The sequence below is a fragment of the Capsicum annuum genome, chromosome 10, assembly GCF_002878395.1.
Source record: "Capsicum annuum cultivar UCD-10X-F1 chromosome 10, UCD10Xv1.1, whole genome shotgun sequence".
NCBI classification, from domain to species: Eukaryota; Viridiplantae; Streptophyta; class Magnoliopsida; order Solanales; family Solanaceae; genus Capsicum; species Capsicum annuum.
Genome location: NC_061120.1, coordinates 82,239,958 through 82,258,046, shown reverse-complemented (window position 1 = coordinate 82,258,046; position 18,089 = coordinate 82,239,958). Strand labels below are relative to the sequence as shown.

At 37.6% G+C, this 18,089-nt stretch overlaps 1 protein-coding gene across 16 annotated transcripts in view; it reads right to left on the bottom strand.

Annotated features, from left to right (window-relative positions):
- The window catches only part of LOC107845274 (mechanosensitive ion channel protein 1, mitochondrial), a 31,060-nt gene that overhangs the window by 1,078 nt on the left and 11,893 nt on the right, over window positions 1–18,089 (bottom strand). For 12 of the 16 annotated variants that reach the window (XM_047398034.1, XM_047398037.1, XM_047398045.1 and 9 more), the window contains 3 exons: window positions 11,663–11,884; window positions 9,264–9,398; window positions 1,479–1,779 (listed from right to left, as the gene is read on the bottom strand). In XM_047398034.1, coding sequence (XP_047253990.1) covers window positions 9,297–9,398; window positions 11,663–11,884 — 324 coding nt within the window. In that variant the 3' untranslated portion in view covers window positions 1,479–1,779; window positions 9,264–9,296. Of the gene's footprint in view, window positions 1–189; window positions 366–1,478; window positions 1,780–3,356; window positions 3,593–9,263; window positions 9,399–11,662; window positions 11,885–13,256; window positions 13,354–18,089 lie in introns of those variants that run through there. The other 4 variants (XR_007045758.1, XR_007045759.1, XR_007045757.1 and 1 more) reach the window with 3 other exon arrangements.

Genomic DNA, 18,089 nt, shown 5'->3' with positions numbered 1-18,089 from the left:
AATACAATATAAGAGCAGAATAAAAAACCCAACATCTGTACTGCAGCACATGATCAAAATTGACAGAAACAAGTTGCTTTGCACTCTTTTTTAATGAAAAATAAGATAAACAATGAATTTCTAAACGTAGCGTACAAGCCAAAATATGTATCTCGGCATAACATTCAACAGATCTAAACATGCAATTACCTTAGAAAGATCATCTCTGAAAATTGCTTCGGCAAGTCTTCTTCTCTTGGCGGGAGCTGTACTTGCAGGACTGTTAGATCCCTTTTTCTTAGAACCACTTTCTTTTTTCTTCTTCTTTCTTAGCATGCTTTTGCCACAACTTCTTCATAGTTTGAGGATAGTTTCTATTCTTTGATCTATTTTCATCAAAGCCAACAAATTCTTAGTCAAAACTTTCGGGAACGAAGTTTACAACTTCTTGAGATTCTTTAATACTTTCTAATTGAGAAAATCCAAGACTAAAAAGAGGGTCCCAAATCTCTATTCATAATGGTAATTCAAACAATAAAGCCTAAAAAATGAATAATCGAAGAAATTGTTCAACCAAAACTCTAAAATTTTACTTTGTAAAAGCAGACGCAAAATTCTTTTTTTAGAAGAAATTGAAGTTGATTTTAGGGAGAGAAATTACCTTACTTCAAAATTTTGAATTAGATGAAGAAATTGGATAAAAATCGCATCAGAAATTGCGGCGTACAGAGAGGAGAAGTGGGTTATTTTGATAAAGAATCGACTTCTTAGTTGTAGATTTTAACTTGTATCTCAACTTTACCAAAAAGTATGAAATATTGGGATTTAAATAATTTTTTAGAAGTGCGAGAATTTTTAGAAGTTTAAAAACTTATGTTGGTTATTTATGTAATTTTTCCTACTTTTTTTGTTTACACCTGCATAGCTGAATCTTGCAACAATGGTCATAAATAGTGTCACACTTATTATACATACAATATATCAACCTTGTATAAAAGTGTATAAAAATATATAAGAAAAGTTTATACACAAAATAGGTGAAAATCGTCACCGAATAAGTTCAAAATTTAACCAAAACTTCAAAAATAATACTCCCAATGAACCTCCATTATCAATTTGTAAAAAATTTTAAAAAATCACAACTCATTTGTAAGTTTTCAAACTTCCAAAACCTCAATAATGGAGTTTTGATCTCTCACTTAAAAAATACCCAACAGTGTTTAAATCCGTGAAGGTCAATGTTTAAATCCGTGAAGGTCAACACAAATATTACTACCACTCAATTTCTAAGCATGAATAATCATATTTTCAAACCACAATTTCAACCATCGATTTTGAATTTGTCAATTCCAAATAGGTATTCCTGTTTCCTCAACCTTTGTTCAATCCACTCTTCAAAAATAAATAATGGCAATGGAGTTTTGAGGCACAAATATCATATAAGAGTGGGGGGGTGGATTGGAAATTATTCTAAAAAACAAAGAAAATGATACTGGAGGTTGTGTAACTCGATCCCCGGAATCTCATCGTCATTGTAAGTTTAAGTAAGAAATCTATTTTTTGCAAAATATACACAAAATGGGTTACTTGGGTAAGATTGAAAATATGGACAACACTATGGTTATAAGGTTGAGCCGACTGATACAGAGTAAAAATTGCAAGAAAATTAGCAAATTCAAGTGATACCAAAATCATCGCTCAACAGTAAGATCTTATGACAGAACTTCAAGCAAAACTTCCACTGGAACCAGCACAAAAGCCTCTGCCTCCATAACCGAACAAAGGCCATCCTCCAAGACCCTGCACAAAGTTAACGATATACAACTTGAAGAAACATGCAAGAAAATAAATGGACAAGCATGACAAATACAGTCCAAACTGCTTTAAGAGCGGTACTTAGACGAGAATATTATAAGCCCATATTTACAAATTTACCTGTTCGGGGTTAAATTTTATTGTGGTACCATATTCAAAGTACAGAATTTTTTGTAAAAGAAAAGGTATTTGTGTCTTGGCCATATAAATTATGGTCTTATGTCCCTTTTATAGCAGCTAGCAAGAACACTTCACATTCCAAAATGCCCAACGTGGTCTATTGACATTTTGGCAAAGATATTGTCAGTAAAAGTGCAACGCCAAGCTTTTAAGCAAACAATTACCATACAAGCAATTGAGCAAACAATACACAAATATGACCAGAATACCTCATAAAATGAACTTAATAACAAGCAACCAGTTAGCTGGAAGCTTGCCCTCTTTCTGGCATCTATGTAGTAGTATTTATCCCTTACCATGTACTTCAGACAAACATAAAGCAAAAAGTTGAATCCACAGAGACACAAAAAACAAAAAGCCGAGATAGTATTCACATTGTAATGGTGCCATGACTAGCATTTGGTCACCTGAACCCATTTTTCCAACTCTCCATAGCTTTAGCCAAAGGAGCACAGGTTTCTTTCCTGTCCACACCATGAACACTAAGAAACTTCCTGAACTTCCTCCTAGCTTGATAGGAGCCTTTTGCTCGAAGATGCTAAGGCAAGTATGGACATTCCTACTTGTGAGAAAGCACAGGAAAATATTACTAGGATGTGTATCTACACATTGTTACACTAAGCCCTATTTATATTTAGATTCTACACAATATGTATACTCCTTTTCCACATGAGACACTATAATAATCTTTTTCCATATGGAAACTCTACCCCGCACCCCCCCCCCCCCCCCCCCAAAAGAAAAAACAAGCTGGTGCATATAAGTTATATGTACCGCACTTGTTACAGATGTAACCAACACAAGTCAGAAACTTAGTGAAAAAAATCTGCAAGTTGATCATTTGACTTCACAAATTTTGTAAGATACTGGAAGTATCTTTTCTCTGATCAAGTGAGAGAGTCAATCTCAATGTGCTTAGTCCTCATGAAACACTGGATTTGACACAATATTAAGGGCCGCTTGATTATCACACAAGTTCCATCTGAGTGATTTCTCTGGAATTTAATTTTCTGACCCATTGTTTGAGCCAGACTAGTTCACAAATTACTATAGCCATTGCTTGAGATTATGCTTTTGCACTTAGATCGAGCAACCACGTTCTGTTTCTTTCTCATCTCGGACACTAACTTACCTCCTATCATAACACAATACCTAGGCATGGAATGCCTATCATAAGGTGATCTTGCCCAATCGACATCTGTGTATCCAACAATCTGCTTATTACCTCAATCCTCAAAAACCAATCCTTTGCCTGGGGCTGAATTTATGTATCAAAGAATATGAATAACCACATCTCAATGACTATCAGAAGGAGGTTTCATATACAACACTTACAAGAAAGGCAGTGTCAATTCAAGTTACTGTGAGATAGTTCCACTTACCAACCAGCCGCTTATATTCTCTGGATCACTAAGAGGCTCTCCTAACATGGTAGAAGTTTGATATCCGCATCCATATATAGGAATTTAGGTGGTTCTACAGCCTGCCATACCTGTCTCCTCAAGAATGTCTAGGGCATTACATTGTGAGATGACAATTCCTGATTTTAACTGTGTGAACTTGATGCCTTGATGCCTGGAAAATACTTCAATTTGCCCAGGTCCTTGGTCTGGAAATTCTGAAAAAAATGTTTACTTCAGCTTAATTATACCATCTTCATCATTCCCAGTATTGACTTTATCATCAACATAAACATCATACCCGGTACATCCCCACAAAGTAGGGTTGGGGGAGGGTAAGTGTATGCAGTCCGTATCACTACCTCAGAGGTGAGGTAGAGAGGTTGTTTCCGATAGACCCGGCTATCATCAGCATAAATGACCAGATTAGGACAAATATGTGGATAGAAAGAGGTAAAATGATCTCAAGAAAACCCTAAACCCTAGCAGCCAAAACTTACACTCAACTAAATTTCACACTTCTGATGGCCACCATAGCCGAAGGGCATCTGCTAAGCAACTACCAACCCTCACACAACCTTCCTTATTACCTCACAGTATATAATTCTAAAACTGCTGATCAAATTCTATATTTGAGGGAAGATTCATGAACCCGTCAAACTCTTCATTTGCTGATAAAAAAAACTGAGACCGCTCTCGACTTGACACCCCCCCTTGTTAAAATTCAGTGTCTCCACTGCTGCTTTACAGGTTGTCTTCAAGCCCCCGAAACTCAGAGCTAGGCCCAATTGGGTTTAAAAAGGATCAAATGCATTGCATGAACTTTTGGCATCACCACCACCATGTGTGGATTTTCCAACTTAGGTTGCTTGATGGAAACATGAAGCTTTAGAGAACTTGTTGCTGCAGTGCATGGAGAGAATGCTTCATGCAAAACTATAATTGGACATGATGCCATAGTAGAAGACACATGTAAAGTTGTGGATATACATACATGTACTAAACTACAAAATGATTACTTAGAGATATTCAATGGAAAGCCAGTGATTCCGGTTGGATTGCTACCGCAGGAAGGAATACCAATGAATGAAATAACTGCTCATCAGCCATATTGGCAGATATTGGCAGATCTCACAGGGCTCGAAGAACAAAGGCCAAGATCCGTTCAATTTGTGGGACTCGGAAAGGAATGCAAGTATATCAAGAATCATGCATATGAAATAGAAAACAGAATCCAACTCTCTGAGACATTCAATTCTATGGATACTTGTCAAAAGAAGGGCAAGAAGGATTGGAAAACAGCAAGCTGAATCAGTGAAAATGATGCAGCTGTAAATTGCTACAAAAATGACTGCAGTGAAGAAGGAGAGTGAAGAAGGAGAAGCTGAAACTTTTTGAGTGTTTTCTATTTCTGGATGGTTACAAATGCATAATGTCATCCCCTATTTATACTTGTGTAGGGATGATTCTAGATACTACAAATCTAGAGTGTTCTATGTTCTTCCACAAAAATTTCCCTCAAATATCTAGCACCATCTAATATCTAGATCTTTCTTAAATACACATATCAAATAACTATACTATCCTTTTCTAGATTATTCTACCTAGAATTACCTAGAATATCTAGATATTTCTTCAACATGATTATTCTAGAAGTTACACTAGACTATTCTAGACACTTAACTAGAAATCTATGATTCCAAAAAATCTACTTTAATATTTTCACACTCCCCCTTAAAGTGATTTTTTGGAAGCTACCCTAAAGTTGTCGCGGAAGAACTTAAATGAAGCTTTAAACCGCGCCTTAGTGAAAATCATGATAGTTTTCGCGTGACTCCTCTTTCTTCTTCAAATGCTGAACATTTCCCGTTAATGATTGGCCCTTGTTAAGTTTTATCATGCTGAATTCTCGAGCTCCCCCTTTCTCTGAGCTCCTTCACAACTTCATTATCTGGTGACGACCCAAATATGATGGAAAAGTTTGAAGCTCTAGGATGGAAGATTTTACAACTTACTCTTTCTGAAGCAACTCCATAACACAAGGATCTTTTTTGGTATCATTCTCCTTATTTGATTTGATGACGATCTTTTGTTTGGGCCTATCAACCAGCTCCCAAGTATCATTTTTATTAATCATGGCAAGCTCCTCCTCCATTACGGAAATCCAAGCTTCATGACCGGCTTCTTCTTCAAAGGAAGATGGTTCCACAAGAGCAAAATTGCATTGCTCATAAACTTCAGCTAGTGACCTGGTCTTCAACACAAGAGAATCTGAAGTTAATTCAACATCTGAATTGTGCTCTGTTTCAATAATAGGAATGGAAGAAATATCACTCGTCTGCGGATTTAGAGCTACAATTGAAGTACTCCCATATTGGTTCTTTACAACAATATCTCGATCCCAATCATAGTGGCTAGACTCGTCCACCGCAAGATCTCTACTGATAAGCACCTTCTTCGTACGAACATTATACACTTTGTACCCTTTTGCAGTTGTGCTATAGCCCAACAAAATATAGAGTTCTGCCTTGTTGTCCAATTTTCCTCTTTTAGCATTTGGAACATGGGCATAGCACACCGAACAGACGGCTTTATACCCTTTCATGCTTCAAATGGCATCATATCTTGGAGTGCTTTAGTTGGTAATCTGTTCAGCAAATAGATGGCAGTATTGACCGCCTCAGCCCAAAAGTATTTAGGCATCTTTTTTTCTGCTAGCATACATCTCGCCATCTCCATCATGTTCTTTCTCTCAGAAACCCCAATTTGTTCTGGAGTGTAGCTCACAGTAAATTGTTGTCGAATGCCCACATCTTTACAATACTTGCTGAACTGATGCGAAGTATATTCTGTTCCATTATCTGACCTGATATACTTCAACCGACATCCACTCTCCCTTTCTACCATAGCCTTAAATTCTTTGAAAACAGAAAACACCTGAACTTTGCTACTTAAAAAATAGACCCGTGTCATTCGAGTTAGATTATCTATAAAGAGAATAAAATATTTATTCCCACTCAAAGAAGTCGTCCTCATTGGTCCACATATATCTGTATGAACCAACTCTAGCTTTTCCTTCGCCCTCCAAAGACTTCCTTTAGGAAAGGATCATCTATGCAATTTACCAAATTGACATGACTTACAAACATCTCAGCACATGTCAATTTTGGGTACATCGAGCACCATACCCTTAGATTGCATATGCGCCAATGAACTAAGGTTGTAATGACCGAATCTTTTGTGCCAAAGCCAAGTGTCACTCATTTCAACATTGAAAGAGCAACTTCCAGCAGAATAGCATGAAATTAGAAAGGAATTACCAATCATGCTAATTTAGCTACTTCACAACCTTTAGGATCATAAATGACACATTTTTTATCCTTAAAAGTAAGTGAATAATTATTGTAAAACAACTGAGCAACACTCAACAAGTTTTGAGTCAGGCTTGACACATAAAGAACATCGTTTATGATTTTCATACCTTCATCCGTAAGGAATTTCACTGATCCTCTTCCTTGAGCTTGCACCAATGCACCATCTCCAAGATTCACTTTGGTCTTATCAGACCTGTCCAGAATAAAACACAGATTTTCATCAATCACCATGTGCCTTGTGCATGCACTATCGACATACCAATTATATCGATCATGTGATGTGTGAGAAGCCATGCATACCTCATTCTCTGTTTTTTCAACTTGGTGATCTTCCGCGAAATTTATTCGTTGGGAAGACTGACCACTTTGAGCTTGCTTTTGCCTACAATACTTTTCAATGTGTCCATACTTCTTGCGGTATCTACATTTAATGGGAGACCTCTTTGACTTTTGCCAACAATTCTTCTCCAAGTGGTTTTCCTTCTTACAAATACCACAAGGTGGAAATTTCCCTTTCCTCAACAATTCACCTTGGTATCCACCAGATTTCACTTCTCCAGAATGTTCTGAAGAGACTTTTCTGCGTTTCTTTTGTTGCTTGAATTTATGCCTTACTTGAAAGGCATCTTCGACTATACCTTCACTTCTCATAGTTACTCGTTGCTCTTGGATTTACAACTTAGAGATCAGCTCAACTATTGAAAAAGTAGTCAAGTCACAAGACTCTTCAATAGCTGAAATTTTTTATTCAAACTTGTTCGGAAGGTTGACCATGATCTTCTCCACAACTTTCTGATCTTATCCTTATTTGATTCACAATATCCATCAGCTTGGAAGAGTATTCTTTCACACTATCAGAGTCCTTCATCTTCAAGAGCTCAAACTCCAACCTTGACAGACTTCACTCTGTTGTTGCCTTCAAACTCCTACTTTAGCTTATCCCAGGCTTCTTTGGCTGTCTCACAAGCCATAATCCTTGTAAACATCACTTCCGTAAGGCTTAAGTGTATGCAAGTGAGAGCTCTTGGAGATCTAGTCACCAACTCATCATACTTTTTGATATTATTGAGAGTTGGGTTGTCTCTCAATGGCTGGACAGCAGGTTCTCTCTCAACGACATCCCACAAGTTGAGAGCCTTCAAATAAGCCTTCATTTTAATGGCCCAAATATGGTAATTCTCCCCCGAGAAAATCGGAGGACCCGTTGTGGGTTGATTTTTTGGTGCCATGTTTTTTTTTTCAGCAAATAGATCCAAGAAAAAAGAGCTAAAAATAAGATGAGCCAATCAACAAAAAACAGATTCAGATCCCGTAAGAAATGGGCTCTGATACCATGTCAAAAGAAGGGGAAGACGGATTGGAAAACAGTAAGCAAAAACAATGAAAATGATGCGGCTGTAAATTGCTACAAAAAAGACTGCAGTGAAGGAGTAGCTAAAATTTTTTGAGTGCTTTCTATTTTCTGGATGGTTACAAATGCATAATGTCATCCCCTATTTATACTTGTGTAGGGATGATTCTAGATACTACAAATCTAGAGTGTTCTATATTCTTCCACAAAAATCTCCCTCAAATATCTAGCACCATCTAATAGCTAGATCTTTCTTAACTATACTATCCTTTTCTAGATTATTCTACCAAGAATTACCTAGAATATCTAGATATTTCTTCAACATGATTATTCTAGAAATTACACTAGACTATTCTAGAGACTTAACTAGAAATCTACGATTCCAAAAAATCTACTATAATATTTTCTCAATACTATAGAACCCAGCTGGAATTTGAACAACAACGATGTTTTACCATCAGATTTTGGGGTAGTGCAGTTTTTGGAGAATGGAAGCTTCATCGCTCCTACATCAGAAACTTTTACCGAGTATTTGAAAAGTAATGGTGACAGTTAAGGTTTAATCATCAACCAGAAAATTACAAACAATTTTAATGTTCTCAGTGCATGCAAAATTGTAATCTTGTTCCAGATTTGAACAACTTAAAATAATTTACAACTGTATTGCCAACTGTTCAGCAATTCTAACACATATGTTACAAATAATGCATTTTCCTTCGTTATCATATTCTTACCATCCATACACCCCATGCACTCCATGCAAGTAATGTAGGTAAAAGTATTTTAGTTATTTAGAATGCACCAGTTATATTTTAAAACATGCGCCTATATTCTACAGGTTGAAGAAACTGTTTTCACCCCTTTCAAGACCTATCAACTGGGCTTTCCAAAGTATCAAAGATTTATTTTCACGAAAGTGTTAAGGATTGAATAGTTCCTATAGTGTTTATGATGTCTTACCAAAATATTACGCGAAAACCGGCTAACTACACAAGCTTGCAAAACAAAGTTAATGTCCATCTAAACAAGTGCTTTGCCACAATACTAAAAAAGAACCTAGAAACTTTTCTGGGTAGAGATATTCACAAACAGCAGTTTCACTCATTACTTAAAACTGTGCCATGAGTTGAACAGACGAAAAAAGACATATCAAGAAAATCTAACCTCAAGATTAAGATATCTTCGTTCCAATGTAAATCACCGAGTCCAAGGATCAGCCAGTGTGCCTCCATGCTGCATGACTATTCGGGCTGCTTGCAGAAGAATATCCTGCTGTGCTGAAAACAATTTGTCCTTGCTCTAAATACAAAAAGACGGGAATTAGCTGAATGAATTAAAATCCCTTGAGATCATTGAACAGCTGATTGAAGAGTAACATTGGAAGAAAACTAACAGTTATATAATTGCACATGAAAATTGTCAGATACACAGCAAACATAACTACTTAATGACTCAACGCTAAAGATCACGTTCGCGTTTGTTCGATATTCTGTATCAATTACAGAAATCATACGGCAGACCTCAGGAAAAAAAGGACTGGCTTTTCTTGTGTTATGTGATCAAATTTTGAGGTGGTCAATTATAAGGCCACAAGTTGGGAAAACAATGAAATGCAGAGGCCGTGTGTATCCTAGATGGGTTCTTCTAGATAATTAAATCTACTATAATCATTTTGACATAAGAAGTTCTAAAAATGTTTCTAAAAGATATGTCTAATTATTCTTATTATTTTTATTTTCGGAGAAAGGTAACAATATTGTAAATCTTTACTATGTGTTTGTGTGGTATCTCGTGTCTTGAGCCGGGGGTCTATCGGAAACAGCCTTTCTACTTCATCAGAGGTAGAGGTATGGACTGCGTACATCTTACCCCCCCAGACCCCACTAGGTGGGAATACACTGGGTTTGTTGTTGTTGTTGTTGTTTAACAGCACAAAGGTTATGCTGGAAACCATATTTACAAGTTCAAAACAAGAAAAAGTATGCAACATTGTCCTTCTTTCAAGAATCCAATGATGTCTAAAAGAGAAACTACATCTTGTAAGAATTCTTCTTCATACCAAAAATGACAAGTAAAAATCAGTTCAGCTTAGTTTTCTGTAAAGAGCTACCTCTTCCTTCAAAACATCTCAAGTTCTTTCCCTTGCATATCGTCCACCAGAAATTTTTCCACCATTTCTTCTGCTTCACAGTCCCTCCCATCCCATCATGTTCCAGCATTTTAATAGTGTTCTCCAGTAGCCTTTGGCATGACCCATTCGATCTCTTTCATGCTTAAACATAATTCCATACTTTCTGAATCCTTCCCATACAGATAACATCTTGAGCACAACTACATTCCCTTCTCCTCAGGTTATCATGTGCCAGGCATGCTTCCTTAAGAACTAGTCATGTAAAGCAAACCACCTTGTATGGTATTTTTACTTTCCAAATATGCTTTCAAGGCCAAATATTTGTATGTTGTCTGGTTCCATTTAAAGTAATGTAGGTTGATTTTTAACTGTGTAAATTCCACTTGTGTGCTTCTTCCAAAACAATCTATCTTCATTTTGCTGTGGTTCCTTGAAACTGCACCAAGACCTTGAAAAGTACAGCTATCCTATTGACCTCCCAATGACTTAAGAATCTTCTAAACTGACATTCCACCCCTGTGGTTGCCAAACTTCTTGAATTGTTGCATCAGGTGTCTGGGTCAGATTGAATATGTCAGGGAAGAGTTCTTTAAAGGTTGGGAATCAAATCAGTTATCCTTCCAGAAGGATATTTTCTGCCTATTTCCAACTTGGTATATGAAATTATCTGCAAGCAAGGGCCACAGTTTCCTGATGGATTTCCAGACACTAACTCAGGAAGGAGAGGGAACCATTTTCCCTCATTCCCATATTTAACACAAATCATCTATCTCCACAAAACTTGTTCCTCAAAATTGTGTCTCCACATCTATTTCACAAGTAAACTTGTATTACGTTGGCCTCAAGTTTCTTATGCTTAATCCCCCTTCCCTCTTACCGGTAGTAACAATTCCATTTTGCAAGAAGTAACTTCTCCTTTCCTTGCCAGATAAATTTCTTCTCAGCGCATCCAATCTCTTTTCCACTTTAACAGGTAAGGTAAGTGGACAAAGAATAAATACCTCCAATTATTGTTTTTAAAATTATCAACATTTCTCTCTATTTCTGCCTGCATTTTTTAACTTGTTTATCCATTAAAGTTACTTTTATTTTACTTTTTCTTGAGAGGAGCCAGGGGTGGGTTTTATCTAGGTTGTGGCAGAAACCACCATAACTGACCTTACACCAATCAAAATTTGAAGGAGAACACTTGCTATCAGAAGTTCAAGGATCTACCCACTTAGTAAGATCTTATCAAATTCTGGTTGTTGTTCAAGTATTACATGACTATTATGAAAATAATCGAAAGAAAATTATCTCATAATTCAGCATTTAACACATGATAAATTGATTTATATTGTGCTAGTTGTTACAATAGACATAAAGCTCAAGTAACATATGTCAAATAAATTTCACAATGATAGTAGGAAAGACTGAAACAGAAAAGGCATACCACATATCTTAAATTGCATCCAAGAGTCAGCTCTGCATATGTTTTTTCAATTTTAGACAAGTAGCAGTATGGTGCCTCCTTTTCCAAGAAAGCATTTGGATTAGATTTGAGCATGCTCTTTACATCATCTGATATCTGGACAATCTTATCAAAGTCTTCAATTTGGAAAGGAACAGTAGTGACCATAGCACGCCATTGAGCACGTGATTTATTCACAATCACCTAAAGTTTGCACAAACCATTCTGTCAATTTCTCCTCATTTTTCTTTTGCTTTCTTTTCTTTACTATTATTTTTTAGGGCCCGGAGGGGGAAGGAGAAGGAGGAAACTTCAAAAATGTAAGAAAATATCAGAGCATAAAAGACTAAAGGTGTTAGAGACCCATAGATTAAGAATCTATAATATGATTCTTTTTCACTTTTCACTTGCACAGAAGATAGAGGGATGAATAAAACTTTCAGCACCTCACAAAAGAATTATAAAATGCTCTTTCTATGCGATCCATTGAAGTGTCCAGCCTCAGAAAAGAAATACGCACATAGCTAAGATTTTGAAAAGAAGTATGCACATAATGAAAGTTGATTACATGTAATTTCAAATCTAAACACATGCTAAGATGTTTTTAGCAAGATGAACATTCTTTGGGAATGATGGAATGTACTGATCGAGTATTAACAGGAGGAACATGTAGATGCTTAACAACTGCACCTAAGTCATCAGTTGAGGGGCCATGGATTTCACAAGGATGGAACCTATCTTTCAGAAGTCTAGAAGTCTATAAAATGACTGGGAGATTGATAGGGTGGCTGAAATGCTGAAGGTAAAGAAGTTTTTTCATGTACTAGGAATGTTGAGGATTCAGTTATATGGAATAGTTGACGCAATAAGAGGTTCTCAGTCAGCTCTGTAGGTGAGTACTGTATGCTTACCTAAGGTGCTCACACTTCAGACTGGCCATGGAAATTTATCTGGAAACTAAAAGCCCCCTTTCAAGGTCACATGTTTTTCTTTGCTATTTGCCAGGAAAGCTTGCCCAATTCATGAAGTTTTACAGAGAAGGGGCATCCAACTGACTTCCAGATATTTATGCTTTCTGTGCCAGGAGAAGGAAGAAAGCAATAGCCATCTCTTCTTGCAATGCAATAAGATAACTGATATACTATGCTAGCTGTTCCTTTCCAAAATGCAGATTCAGTGGGTTATGCCAAAGAATACCAAGGACCTTCTACGGTGCTGGAAAAATATGAAAACAAGGAACAGGAAGATGTTGTGGTGGAGAATGGCCCAAGTATGTATATGGTGGACTGTTTGAAGAGAGAACCAGTATATGTTTTGAGAGTAGAAACAGTTCCAAACAAAGAAGTTAAAAGGGTGGCACGGTGCATTACAGCTTCCGCTATGTGCAGGGTTCAGGGAAGGGCCGAACCATAAGGATTTATTGTACACAACCTTGCCTTGCATTTCTGCAAGAAGTTGTTTCCACGGCTTGAACCCATGACCTAAGTTCCAAACAAAGAATTAAGCTGAATTATTCTCTGTCTTTTCAATTCTGATTTAAAGACTAAAGACAACAATATAGACGATGAAGAATCACCTGTGGATCTTTGATTCCTTGTAAGATACAATGCCCACTGTAATCGGTTAATATTTGACTACCAATACCGACTTGGTGCTGATGAATACAATGTTACCTATCTCAAAAAAAGGAGGAACATATAGATGCAACAAATTACTTGGCTAAGTAAGTACCTAGAAAGCCCCTTAAACTTGGCATGATTTGTTAGTTAGACACCTCAAATCGACAACAATGTGTCTCTTTAACACGGGGTCAGCAAAATGCAGCGCGTGAACTTTAGCATCTTGTTTTGCTTGTTTTTTAATTTTTTTAAAAATAAAGCATGTTATCTGAGTTGCTTGATGCATATAAAACTATCTAACACGTGGAGCATGTATGACAGTATGAGCTAGATTGCTATTTTGAAGTATCTGATATTTGCCACAATAGGTCTTAGCTATGTATATTTATATTGTTTTGTGATACTTTCAGCAGTTACTAATATCCGCATGTCTATTTAGCAGTCAGTTGATGATATTAGAGCATTTTTTTTTTTCCGAGAATGGTAATGTTGATAGTAGAGCATGTTTGTGATGATATTAAGCATGCTTATTCAGCAGAATTTGATATTTCTGATTTAGTAGTTGTAATCGTTGGGATAACAATCTCGCACTGCTTCTTTTAGCCACGCATGTTATGCCACCTGGCAGATAGTGACTCGACAATACTGAACGCTTACCAGGTAAGACGAGTAGTCGACGCATCACGTCAGGTAGGTTAGACAGGAGGCTAATGCACCGAAGACGGGTAACACATGTGGGCTAACGAATCCAATGCTTCATAGAAGTACTGTAGCAGCAATGGCTAGATGTTTATTTGTTTAGTATAATTTCAACAGCTTGACCTTACCTGTGTGCCTTATCTGATACCATGATTAAGTTGCTTATATGTATAATTGTGTTATACATGTTTAAGCTTTCTTATGCTATTATTTGCTAGAATTTCTAAGCCTGTCCAGGGGTAAGATCAGGGTGGGTCAAGGATCTTACTAGGTCATTTTGACTCATCATTTACTTTTATGTGCAGACACAATTGAGGGTGATAGAGTTGTTGACTGCTAAGTTGCTTGTCCTGTTCTACAGTTGAGGTGAGGCAGCCACCCGTCTGTGGCGACTGGTGGAGCATCGTCAGCTCCCATCTGTTTTACCGTCTTTCTTTTATTTCATATCGAGATGCATCTCGTATAATAATCTCAGTTACTCCATGACTTGGAGATATTTGGGAATCATGGGTTTTAGTTGATTTTGTACTCCTTTTCAGCTATTCTATCACGACAAAGCTTTTACATTTAGAATGTAGCATGCTTCCGTGTATTCTAGCAGTTCATAGCATAGCCTGATACGCCTGATGTGGCAAGTAGCTCGTTGGATACCAGTTACAGTCTAAGTGCTAGATTTGGGTCGTGACAGGAATTCAACAAGTCAGTTCGAGGCCAATTAACCTCCTCAAGAACTTTTGGTTGGCTCATTTTCCTTGAGAGGCTAACTAGAAGAACCATTTTGTAATTTGGTTCCCGGTTATCATTACTATAAATACTAATTTCTTTTATGAGAAAGAACTATACATACTAATTTTATTTCTGTTATTTCTTTTCGAACGAATTTGAATGAAGAAATCCATTCTACCTAATAAAACTTCCTTCTGCCTCATTTTATATAATGAGGTTTTATAAGACCCCAAGTTTAAGATGTCATTAGTTGTGAAGAAAAAATCTCTTTAATTAACAATTCTATAAATAATTTGGCGTCTTCTCATTTTCAGACACTTCTACTTGCAATGTAATAGTATTTTACAGAATGCACTCGACAATTTGAGATTGGGATCGTGAAAAAGAAGCAACTCACCAACAACATACCCAGTAGAATCCCACAAGTGGAACTATTCAAAGTGTAATTAGGTTCAGCCTTCAATAATGTCAACTACTTTTCCGGCAACTCCCACCGGAAACTGAACCTTTCTTTGAAAGCCAATAATAATCACCCACTGTGATCTATTGCACACACCCCAGTTCTTAGGATGGAGGAAAACAGAATTTACTTCAATGCAGGTTTCAAGTCCTTTGATATCACCAGATGGAATACGGGCAAGTCGGAGTGGTTCGAATGGGTTGAAAGGAGTCGTAAGATGATGCGAAGATCAGCTATAAGAAAGAAGGCTATGAAATGGATCTGCTTCCATCTGAAAGAGGCGTCAAAGGAACAAACAAAGGAGATTAGGAGATGGAAATTTTCAGAGTGAGGTGCAGAGTTTTCTGTACAAGAAAGCATAATGAACATGGGAAATTTATAAGCATAATAACTCTAAATAGTGGGGGAAGGTCAGGCTTAATCATCCCAGAACTAGCATTAAATGCAGGGTGGTTGGACATTGCATTTAAGATCGAAAGGTTTATTAAATGTCAGAGAAGGGTGGAAGAAACATCTCTCTCTAGGGTGGCGGAGGCTGAATACCCTTATGCAGAGGCTGTGCAAGATAGTAGATGGGGGATCAGGAATTTAAGAAGGGTTGAGATTAATAGCAGTAAAGGAAATATACAGATAACAGAGCCAATGAATATCCAGGAGGAAGAACTGCTTAAGAGATGCCTCATAGGACATTGCAGTGAAGAGGAGGAGGAGAAACCTACTCTTGCAGACATTAGAAAGTGGTCCTCAACAAATTGGAAAAAAGTCTTTGGAGTTAACATATATGAGTTGAAGTTCCCCAAAAGATACATGGCGGAACTCACCATCCAAGGGCATTGGAAGTGGAAAGGCAACAAATTTCAACTTGATTGGTGGAGCCCTACTACAGGATGCATCCCAGCTCTAGCTCTAGTCCAGTGAGAGAAACATGGATTAGAGCAGTGGGATTCCCCTACATCTGTGGTCTAAGAAGATTTTTCAAGAAATCGAGGAATTGTGTGGAGGATGGATCGCGACAGAAGAAGAAACGAAACTTAAAAATCACATGAAGTGGGTGAGAATCTTGGTGAAGAATGATGGAAGAAGCCTGCCGATGGAGGTGACTATTTCATGTGGCGAGATCAAATACTACTTTCCAATATGGGCGGAGTGCAGACCAAGGTTTGAACTGATACCGGAAAACATTATTGATGTCGCCGGAGAAAATGAAACCTTTTATCCAACAAAAGGTTTTACCCAACAATCGAGCGCAGAGAATATCTGCAACAAAGTACCAAAATCCCACCAATTTAGGGATTTTGGTACAAGAAAACACGTGAGTTCTGAGGAGACAGCTGGGAAGTCAATTTGGACTGAAACACGTGACAGGCACGTGATTTTAAATGAGAAAGTCGAATTGGGCCTTGCACAAATGAGAAAACAAACCCTAAAAAGGCCCAACAGCCCAGATTATGCATCTCAAGTCATTTTTAATGACTTTCAAGGAGTAAAGTCCTACTGTCCAGAGGCCTAAAAAGAGCAGTCCCTTGCCAGCGACTTAGCAGCTATGCATGCGATTATACTAGAGGCAATAGAGGAAAATACTTATCTGAAGGTTGTGACAATGTCATCCGAAGATGTAAATGGGGATGTAAAGATAACTACAGGAGAGGAGCACACTTGTGTTGATTGGGTAAGGGATTACAGAAGTGCAAAAACAGGGGAGAAAGGACTAGTACTGCAAATCCCAAATACAGATATTGTTAACTGGGAGGAGGAGGAAGCTGAGCCGATTTTGATGCAACAACAACAAAATTCCACCTGGGTGCAACAGAATTTGATTAAATTGGGGGAAATTTTTGGAATTGATGTCCATGGACATGAAGAGGAGGCAAAAGAATTACTTCGCCAGATAGACAGTTGCAAACAAGTTAGGAGAAGGGAGTAGCAGGTTTCTATAATAAAAAAGAATGTTTCTTTCGATGTAAAGTTCATAAGTTTCGTGAGTAGGAAGAAGGGGAAAAACAAAAATTTAAATGCATGATGAAGTTGAAGCTTGTGTCTTGGAATGTTGGGGGATTGAACAATAGGGAGAAGAGGAGGATAGTCAATAGTTTAGTTTATGGATGGAAGGCAGACATTATTTGTCTTTAAGAAACAATACTTGAGGAGAATATTACAACAATGGAAAATCAAGTTTGGGGAGGCAGATGGATCAAACACGCTTGTCTGGAAGCTAGTGGAACGAGAGGAGGAATTTTGATAATGTGGGATGAGAGGGCATGGAAGGGGGAGGTCCTGGAAATGGGAACTTAGTCTATTACCTGCAAGTTTGAGTCCCAAACTCAGAACTTCGCTTGTCACATAATAAGAGTGTATGCTCCAAATTGTTACAAGGAAAAGAGGCTAGTGTAGGAAGAATTGGGTTCTGTGAGGGGTCTGATGGAAGGCCGGCCTTGGGCAACAGATTTCAACTTGATTGGTGGAGCCCTACTATAGGATGCATCCCCAGCTCTAGCTCTATTCTCGTGAGAGAAACATGGATTAGAGCAGTGGGGATTCCCCTACATCTGTGGTCTAAGAAGATTTTTCAAGAAATCGGGGAATTGTGTGGAGGATGGATCGCGACAGAAGAAGAAACAAAACTTAAAAATCACATGAAGTGGGCGAGAATCTTGGTGAAGAATGATGGAAGAAGCCTGCCGATGAAGGTGACTATTTCATGTGGCGAGATCAAATACTACTTTCCAATATGGGCAGAGTGCAAACCAACGTTTGAACTGATACCGAAAAACATTATTGATGTCGCCGGAGAAAATGAAACCTTTTATCCAGCAAAAGGTTTTACCCAACAGTCAAGCCCAGAGAATATCTGCAACAAAGTACCAAAATCCTACCAATTTAGGGATTTTGGTACAAGAAAACACGT